Source organism: Chrysemys picta, chromosome 14 (genome assembly GCF_011386835.1).
Source record: "Chrysemys picta bellii isolate R12L10 chromosome 14, ASM1138683v2, whole genome shotgun sequence".
NCBI lineage: Eukaryota > Metazoa > Chordata > Testudines > Emydidae > Chrysemys > Chrysemys picta.
In genome coordinates, this window is record NC_088804.1 from 27,644,003 (window position 1) to 27,654,004 (window position 10,002).

Consider the following 10,002-nt stretch of genomic DNA (forward strand, 5'->3'; position numbering starts at 1 on the left):
AATCAGCCAATTGTCTCCACCCCTGACGATTGTGTGTCAGTGCTTGAGTCTCTGCGAAATCCATTCCTGTCCACTCTTTTATGTTGTCAGTCCATCTCTTCTTCTCTCTACCTCTTCTTTTCTTCCCCTGTACTGTCCCTTGGAGGATGATCTTGGATAGGCCAGATGATCATGTTATATAGCCGTACCACTTCAGCTTGCGCTTCTTCACGGTCTTCATATGATCCAGCGCATTGGGTGATGATGTTGCGGATCTCTTCATTAGTGACGTGGTCAAAGTAGGAGATGCCCAGGATTTTATGGAAGTATCTCATCTCTACTATCTGTATTTTCCATTCAAGTTTTGCCGTAATGGTCCATGTCTCACACACGTATAGAAAAATGGAGATGACCAATGTGTGCAGCAGTTTCAGTTTGGATTCCAGGAAGATGTTCTTATTCCTCCAGATTGGCTTTAGCTTTTCCACTGCTGCAGTTGTTTGCGCAGTTCTTGCCAGAATTTCTGCCTTTGATCCTTCATCAGTAATGATTGCCCCCAAATACTTGTGCTGTTTCACTGTCTCCAGTTCTTGTCCACTGACAGTGATATGTGAGCTAATTCCGTCATGTTTATTTGTCATCTGCTTGGTTTTCTCTGCACTGATTTCCATGCCGTATTTTATGAAGGTTTCATCCAATCATTTCACAAGGTTGGGAGGTTCATCTTCGCTGCCTGCCAGGCCATCAGTGTCATCAGTGAACTGAAAATTTGAGATTGTTCACTCCCAGTGCTGACTGTGCATATGTGATCTTCTAGGGCATCAGTCATTATGCGCTCCAAGTAGATGTTGAACAGTGTGAGCGAAAGAAGGCAGCCTTGCCCGACTCCCAACAGTGGTGCAAAACCACTCTCCTATTGTGCCATTGATGAGAACTGCACTGCTGGCCTTGGCATACAGTTGTTTAATGGTAAGAATAAGCTTACGACCAACATTTTACTTCGTTATGGTTGCACAGAGAGCTTTGTGCCATACTCTGTCAAACACCTTCTTGAAGTCAACGAAGACGTGGTAGATGTCCTGCTGGTGTTGTAAGTACGTCTCACATAGAACACGAAGGTTGAAAATCTGTTCTGTGGTACTTCTTCCAGCACGAAAGCCAACCTGTTCTTCAGTGATGATATTCTCCGCTTGTGGCTTCAATGTGTTCAATATGACTTTCAACATCACTTTGCTGGGATGGCTAATTAAGCTTATGGTCTGGTAATTTTGACACAATTGCAGGTTGCCTTTCTTTGGCAGAGTGATGATTAGTGACTGTGTCCATGTGAAGGGCCACTCACCGGTTTGCCAGATCTTGTTGCAGATCTTGTTGAGTGCATCTATTACTATTTCTCCTCCAAATTTCATCAGTTCGACAGGGATGTTGTCAATACCTGTAGCCTTTCCGATCTTGAGTGATTTCACAGCTGTCTCCACTTCTTCACGCATTATTGGAAAGTCATCCTCCTCTGTTGAATCTGGTCTGTCTATAACACTAAGATCTCCATTTGTCTGGTGGTTGTATAGATCAGAGCAGTAGTTTGTCCACCTATTGATGATGTCCCTTTCTTCTGTAAGACTATTCCCTTCTTTGTCTTGAATTGCATTAGCTTTGGTCCATCTTTCCTTCATCAGATCTTTTACAACCGGAAGGCTTGTTTGCTAGTTTTATTTTTGATACACTCTTCAATTTTAGAGCATTGTTTTTCAATCCATATCTCCTTGGCCACCTTCATTCCTTTCTTGGTCTTTCTGCCAATCGCTCTGTATTTATCAGCTCCCTTAGTGCTGTTCCTGTCTCTCTTGAGTTTTCTTCTAATGCCACACATTTGTAGTATTTCATTTGCGACCCAGAGTTTTGTCTTCTTACGGTGTTTCCCAAGGACGTCCATTGCTGCCTCATGAAATTGTTCGTCATTGTTTCTACGTCTTTCTCTAGTGCAAACAGTGGGGCAAATTTTCCGTCAATCATTGCTTGAAATGACTGCAATGTTTCAGTCTCTGAGTCTTTCTAAGTCAAACTTGGTTCTGGTGAACTTTGGCCTGACGATTTTCCTTAGCCGCAGCCAAAAGTTTAGCATTACAAGGTCGTGATCACTTTCAACATCAGTACCGGTGAAGCTCCTTGTTTTAGCTCTGTTAATCCCAGAACAAAATCAGTTTTGCACCACGATGTAGTCAATCTGGCTGTGATGTAGACCATCAGGTGCATGTCACATTGATTGTCTGGATGCTTTATGTGCTCCTAATGTGTTTGCAAGAACCAGATAGTTTATAGCTGGAAAACTCCAAAAGTCTCAATCCTCTCTCATTGGCTACCGCATTACAGAAAGGGCCACAATAAATTTGCCAATCTGCCTGTGCGTCAGTACTCACTTTAGCATTCCAATCTCCCTGTACAACCAGGATATCTTTCTTGTGTACCTTATCAACGATGTCTTGGAGCTGATTGTAAAAATCTTCAATTTGCTCATTGTCATAGTCTGTTGTAGAGGCGTAGGCTTGTACCACTGTGACATTAAACAGGACTGCCTTTAGATGGATGGAAATAAGCCTGCTGGATATTGGGCGGCATTCTAATACTGAATTCTTGATATCTTTATGCAGTAGAAATCCTACGTCGTTGACACGTTTGTCCTCTCCACTGTAATAAAGTACATGGCTTTCTTCCGTTAGTGCCTCTCCAAAGTTCTTCCATCTGACCTCAGAGATTTCTAGGAGGTGCCAGGTGTATTGTTCCATTTCGACGTGAATTTTTTCAACCTCCCTGTTTGTCTCAGTGTCCTTACATTCCATGTGGCTATAGTGATATCATCTCTTCCATGGATCCTCTTTGTTGGGGTTACACCAGTAGTATACTTGTCACGTCCGCCCTGGTGGGAGATGGATGGCGCGGTCATTATTAACCCGGGTTGCGACCAATGCGGTATGGACATGGGTGAATTGCTCATCATATGGTGTGTCTCGGGCAAATTTCTAACCTGGCACAGCCCATCCCTCCAGGCAGCCCCCTTTTAATTGCCTCTTATGACATGCAGGAGGAGCAGTGGGCCTATTCTGTCCCCGGACCCACAGGGGATCATTTTGGGATAGTTGTCTATAATATTGCTTATTCTATATGATGGAATGCAGAGCTCAAATTAACCTTCCTGAATATTTCAACAATCCTCTATCCTAATAAATACTTCTCACATGGAAAGTAAAGTGTAATTTACATTATGCCATTATTATTCTTGCTCTTTCTTTTGGCAACCGTAACAAATTGTCGATGTTGCTTAGTCAATCAAATGTTCATGGCAGCATGGCGTGCAACAGTTTAAATACATTCGTAACAGTCCCACTGTGAAAAATGTTAGAAATATAATTGATGCTAATTTACTGTATCTACAGTATAGATATTGATGTTGTAACATTTTCCTACTTAGTTCACCAAGTAACTGTGTTTTTGTGAAATAGCATAAAATACTAATTTGTGTTACAAAAACTGTTAAAACTGAGGGTTATATTAGCCAGTATTTCTTTTTATAACGTTTTTCATATGTCTGACCCATGAAAGATATTTCTGTATGATTAGAGGCATTATGGGTCTTGAGAGTTCACTTATGCTGGTGTAAATCGGGAGTAATTCTAGTGAGGTCAAAGGTATACTGGTGCAAATCATTTGAGAGATCAGAATCAGGCCCTCTTGTACACTGTATGATTTTGTAGTAAAAGAGGTAATAAAAAATCATTTTCTTATTGATCGTTGCAGTGGGAGAATGCCAGAAGTGGATTACGTAGTGCTAACTGAATGGTTTGAATGGATCACGAAGAACACTGATGTTTCAGTTGATTTGATAGGTAAAACATGTTCTTCTTTGACACTGGTCCCTTTTTAAATTGAGTATTTTTTATGTATTGTATTATGAAAAAGGAGAAAAAATGTTTTCTTATTTCTATTTCCTGTGTCCTAAATTTCTGTGACATAAGAAATACCTTCTAGTGTACACGTTAAACAGTAGTCATGCCTTTGGAAGATTTGGTGCTGTTGTTACATTGCCATACTTCATCTATATATATCCATGACGTTTGGAGGTGGCTACCTTCCTCCGATAGATTGACCAGCAGTGGAGCCACTGTGGATGTTTGTGGCTGATATCCATGTCAGATCCATGACATCCATCCATCTGTCTACCACAGATTGCTTTTCTGTTGGTTGTGGAGGAGATTTCTGCTCTACGTTGCTTTCTAACCTGACCCCTGAAAATAACTATTCCAATGTTTTGTTAATGGCAGTTTATCTACAGACTTCTCCTGAAACTTGTTATGAGAGATTAAAGAACAGATGCAGAGAAGAGGAAAAGATCATTGCTATGGTAAGGAAATCTTTCATCATAGTAGAGCCTTTCAGGGCATCATGTGCTTGTATCTTCATAGCTTTTAATCTGTAGCTCCTCTCCCTCTAAATAAAAATTTTGTACTGTAGTCAGTTAATAAAAGTCAGGGTCTTGCCACAATGTAATCCACCTGTTTCCACTGATGGGTTCAACTTAGTATTAGGAAGAGTGTGTAAGGTTCATTGTAGCTTTATAGTCTAGTAAAGACAAGTTAATCCTTATTTATTTAAAAATCAAAATAATTTTGGACAGTGACTACCCCAAGTTCTACATGTTTGCAGTTCTGGTAGGTCAGTACAATACAATTCAGTGAACATGGGGAAGAAAACGATATTCACCACCAAAATTTTCAAAGGGTGTCTGCCTGCTCTCCTTTTCCGCATGCACTTCTTGAGTATGAGCCCCTATGCATGCGGGCAATAGAATTTACATGTGCAAACTTCATCAGCTGTATGCAGAGGTGTTTGGGCTTGAAAAATGCCCTTGCAGGTGTTTGCCTGTGCCCCAAAAGAAGGCACTGTTTGAAAAATCAAGCACGCAGTGATACAGGAACCTAATAAAAATAAGTTGTACAATTAGATTACTACATCTCCTAAACAATAGTTTATGTGACGGCCCTGCCTCAAACAGGTCTTTTTAAATAAATCCCTAAGCCAGAAATAAATGGGGTAATAGAAGGAATGTGCTGCCTATTATTAAAGTGCCTCTATTGTAAGGTGATTTAGTAAGAGCAGTTGGGTAGGTTGAACATATATGGTGAGATAAAAGCCAAGAGCTAAATCCTGAGCCATGTGAAATGTCCCCTAGGTGAATAAGCCCTAGCTATTATTTTACTACACTGGCTTTGAAGAGACATCATGTGTTGCACTTTGCAGTGTCTTTCTCTGTTACTGAGGAAAAAACCTATAGTGAATGAAAAAGGTTAAGTCCTCTTCATGAAAATCTAATAGCTGCTGACAAGCAAAAATGCTTTTAAAGGACGTGAGTGGAAGTTGAAGAAAATCAACTGGGAATGTAGAAAAAACGTATCCACATAAAAAGCATCTCTGAAGTCAGTGTTCATTTCAGTTTTCCCGTTTGTTCTTTCCTCTTCTGTCTATTCATCTCTGTGTAAGGTTTAAGTCAGACTCCTCCCATGGGAATTAAAACAAAGATCTTGATCCTGCAAGGTGCTGAGAGCTCTCTAGTCCCATTGACTCAGTGGATTAGATCCAGCATAGGTTAAATCCTAACACCAGTGATAAATTGTGGCCATTGCCAGTAGGAAGAAATTCAAAGATTCCACTTGCCCAGTCTGTGTGGATTCGCCATGAAGTGGCAATGGCATCCAGGAGCGCCGCCAGCTTTTCCGCCGCCCTAGGCGGCAGAAGGTCCTGTCCCGAAATGCTGCTCCCCACAGAGGCAGCGGAAATACTGCCGCGGTCACCGCCCCCCAAATCACAGCACCCTAGGCGACTGCCTAGGTCGCCTAATGGGTTGCGCCGGCCCTGATGGCATCCCATGGGAATGATGGTGCTAGTGGAGCTTGGATGATAGACTGGAGCTAGGGGAATAATAGAAATGCTTCACAGGAATTATTTTAGGGAAGCTCTCTGGCCTGTGCTATACAGGATGTCAGACTAGATGATCACAATGATCCCTTTTGGCCTTAAAGTATCTGACTTCAGTCAAATGAAATGTTGGGTGAAAGTTTCTGATGTACTGTATTCTGTAGTCACAATGCAATGTATAATAAGGACCTGCCTTATTTGTCAAACCATGTCTGAAACCTGGATTTTAGTATCAAGTGTTTCATGGTAGCTTTCTTATTTATACACAGTTGGTTGAAGTCATTGACCTCTTAGCTGATTTGGTTTACTTTAAAAAATATAAGTACAGAAACCGCAGTATGTGTTTCACCTCCGTAAACATTTGTTTTGAATGGCTTTTTATAGGAATATTTAGAAGCTATCCATCAGCTCTATGAGGAGTGGCTTATTAAACAAACACTGTTTAAAGTTCCTTCTCCAGTGCTTGTAAGTATATATTTATCAATTGTAACCAGGTAAGCGCGCGCACACACAGAGAAAATTTCAATTCTCAAATGTCACTTTAGTTGTAAAGGCAAAATCTATTTTTCTAATATGATTTGGAGAAGAAAAATTTCAAGAAGTGTTCATGACTCTCAATAGGATACAGCTTTAGAGTTTGATCTTGCAAATGACTCTTACTTCATCACCCAAGGGGCTATTTACAGTAGTAAGCATTATGCTTGTCTGTAAGTGTTTGCAGAATCTGACCCATTGCTTGTAAAAACCCATCCCAAACCCTGCACTGAAAACAAATTGACCAAGTGCCTAGGAGTAGTTCATTTTGGGATTAGTGGTAGTATTTCTTGCTTTTCAAATGCTAGCAAAATTAATGATTTTTGGAAAGAATATACAGATTTTTATAGGGTCTCTTGTTCTAATTTTCATTTTCTTGTTTTCTAGGTGATTCCAGCTGACAATGACATGCAGAAAATGATAGAAAAGTATGAAGAAAATCGGGACCGAATATTAACCCCGTACAATATACAACACTGTCTGTAGAAATCCAGTTTTATGGTCATGCTTTAAAAAACATGTCCATCAGGGGAATTCTGATCAACATTCCCAACTCTTTTTATGATGTGGTCTCTTGGTTGAGATTTTGTCTTGTAAAGTATCAATGACTTTAGCTAGGAAAAGGCCACAAACAGGCCATATCCTGTTTACCTTCAGCTTCTTGCATTTTTAAGTTCCAGTGCAGCTTTACTGATCTCAGACTACCTCTGACAGGAAGCTGCTGTATCTCATTTCCCTACTTCACTTCTGCATTGTATAAATACCTTTCTGATATTGCATTTTCTCATGATAATGTGCTTTCATTCACTCCAAATAGCCCCATATATGTCCTCTCATGTAATTCGAAGGCTGTGAATAAGTCAAGCTTATGTAGTCAGTAAGTGAGCAAATTCAATCCAATTTTGTAACAATTTTCAATGGAAAAGCAATGAAATAACTAATTATGCTACTGTTCTCAACCACCATTTTCACAAAATATCTTTAATTGCACTTAAAATAGGAAAACTAAACAGTTCATTTCTTAATTATGGACCTGATTCTAATCTCACTTGCACCAATGTAACTTCATTGGCTTTACTGAAGTCATTTCTGATTTAAATGAGATCAGAATCAAGCCCCAATTCTGCAAATACTTATGCATCTGAATAGTCCTATTGAATTAAATGGAACAACTCAGGTACATAAAGTTACCCAGGCTTTATAAGAATTTGTGGTCTAAGGCTCTCTGGCCCAGATTTTCAGAAGAGTTCAGCATCTAGCCGCTCTCAATGAAATTCTGACTCCAAATTAAAATCTCTTTTGAAAATCTGTCCCTAAAACTTTTTCTATCATGTGCCAGAATTTTTCTTAGTATGCATTGAAATTGGGTAATAATTCTGATACTGATTATTTGATATCTTGAACTTTTTATTATGTTCTAATAGATGTTTGCCTCATGTGTAAGTTTTTTAAGAACATGTGAGGGGGCGGTACATACGGTCACCTTGATCACAGCTTCTCCTGGCTGCAGACATCAAGAAGAGAGCAGAGACCATCTAGTGAAAGTTAAATTCTCACTTTAATTCTTAAACTTCTCTGTGGTGTTTTTATAGATCACTTATTATTTACCCTCTCGAGTGCTGTCCTCATGTTGGCACTTTTAACGGCGCAGTCTTAGGACTACTTGCACTTTATTTTCTCTTTAAATTGGAAGGGATGGTTCTTTGTTTATTCTATAAAAGTTTGGGTTGTTTGAACTGGTGCCAGAAAAATTAAAAATTCTTCCAGGAACACCTCTGCTTAAAACAACATAGCAAAAAAAGCATTTACTTCACTGGCATGTGTCATAACTGTATAGTCTTAAAACTAGCTCAGTGTTTAGCTCAGCTAAGATGTTTTCATAAATTTAAATATGCAGTGATCAGTGTCTATAACGTGTTAGAAACACAGAGGATAGTAACTTTCAAATACAGAATTCTGTTGTGTACGTCATTTTGGTTAAGAATAACAACAATCAGATACTACACAAAGGTGTATCTTTAATTTTCATTGTAATTATGTGTAGTTAATTTATAGTTTCATTGTAGTCTTTTATTTATTCAGTTTCTACTTGAATTGGACTGCTGCTAAGAGAGGAGGCCCTGTGTCATGGGGTCCACTCACTACTAGGGCGCCTCCTCCTGGCTGCTATAGGGAATAGCTCTTTCCAGGTCCAACATATGCTTGTTTGCATCCCCTGCTGTGTCTCTCTCCCTCTGACTCCAGATACTCTCCCTTCATGGCTTGTTCCTCCAGTCAGGTCACTGTGTTTTCCCATTTCTGGGGTATCAAAGTCATTCCATAGCAAACTGTCTCCAGCAGCCTTCTCCATCACTACCCAGATTGTGCCACTTTCCAGTGGCTGGTAGAGGAACCCGGGCCCACCCTCTACTCCAGGTTCTAACTCAGAGCGCCTCTACTTAGATGCTAAGGTCTGTACCATCTTAAATCTTGCTGCTGTTTCTCTGAGCCACCACCCTTCTGGATAAACCCTTCCTTCCTTCTGGGCCTTGATCCCCTGGGGTTTCTACTTTCTCCCTGAATTTCCTTCCTTCCCTCCCTCTCTAACATCCAGAAAGTGACTAGAGGCTCCCTCACTACAGTCTTTTTCTGTTGCCAATTTCCTGGCTTTACACTAGCCCACTCTGTTCCTTTCCAGCTGGGCGCCATGCTTTAATTAGGGCTTGCCTCTCCAGCCTAATTCTCTCCCGGGTGTAGCTGTCAGGTTAATTAACTGCTTCCCAACTACCTTAACCCTGTCAGTTAAGGGTGAGGAGAACACCCATCACACCCTTGATTTTTCTTCTAGTTTTTTTTTTTTTAACATCAAACAAGATTTTTGTTCTGTTTATACAGAGAACCAATGCTGGTAGTCGTGCAGAAAGAGTTTCTGAGTGCAACACTAAATTCATTTTCTAAATTATGTGAATGCAGTGCCTAGGTTCAGTGGTTCTGTTCTAAAGCTTTAGTACTAGCTGAACAATAAGATCCAACATTTCTAACTGCTTAAGTATATTAATTAAAGATTTTAAATGTAAAGGAAAAGTCTTTGAATGTTTCTTGAAAACACACAAGCTGACCAAAGAGAGACCAAAAACAGCCAACTCCTTGGAGATTGTCCCATATGTTTGAAATGTTCAATTATATATATATATATATATATATATATATATATATATATATATATATATATATATATATTTCCTTAATAGAAACCCTTTCGTGAGCAGGGAAGTTTTTACTCCTTTCAGTCTTGATTCCAAATTCACTGTGTAAATTAAAATATTGCAGCAGAATGGCATTGTTTCGGTTATTTGCTCAAATTATTGGTGGTTACTCTGTCATATTTTTTTCTCTGAACATTGGCAATCAGAGTAGTGTGTTTTAGGAACTACTATTTTGAGTGTTATTAAAAACTGACTTGGTTGGGCACTGGAAGCCTAAATCTCTCTATCAGACAGTATCACAAGCTCTCCTAAATCCCTGTCAATTCTTTTTTGTTTC

The 10,002-nt window shown here is 39.7% G+C and overlaps 1 protein-coding gene across 4 annotated transcripts in view; it reads left to right on the forward strand.

The window, feature by feature from the left end:
* The window catches only part of TK2 (thymidine kinase 2), a 48,660-nt gene extending 39,123 nt beyond the window's left edge, over nucleotides 1-9,537 (forward strand). For all 4 annotated transcript variants that reach the window (XM_042852149.2, XM_005310873.5, XM_008175176.4 and 1 more), the window contains 4 exons: nucleotides 3,772-3,860; nucleotides 4,296-4,375; nucleotides 6,331-6,411; nucleotides 6,868-9,537. In XM_042852149.2, coding sequence (XP_042708083.1) covers nucleotides 3,772-3,860; nucleotides 4,296-4,375; nucleotides 6,331-6,411; nucleotides 6,868-6,966 — 349 coding nt within the window. In that variant the 3' untranslated portion in view covers nucleotides 6,967-9,537. The remainder of the gene's footprint in view (nucleotides 1-3,771; nucleotides 3,861-4,295; nucleotides 4,376-6,330; nucleotides 6,412-6,867) is intronic.
* Nucleotides 9,538-10,002: the final 465 nt, after the last annotated feature.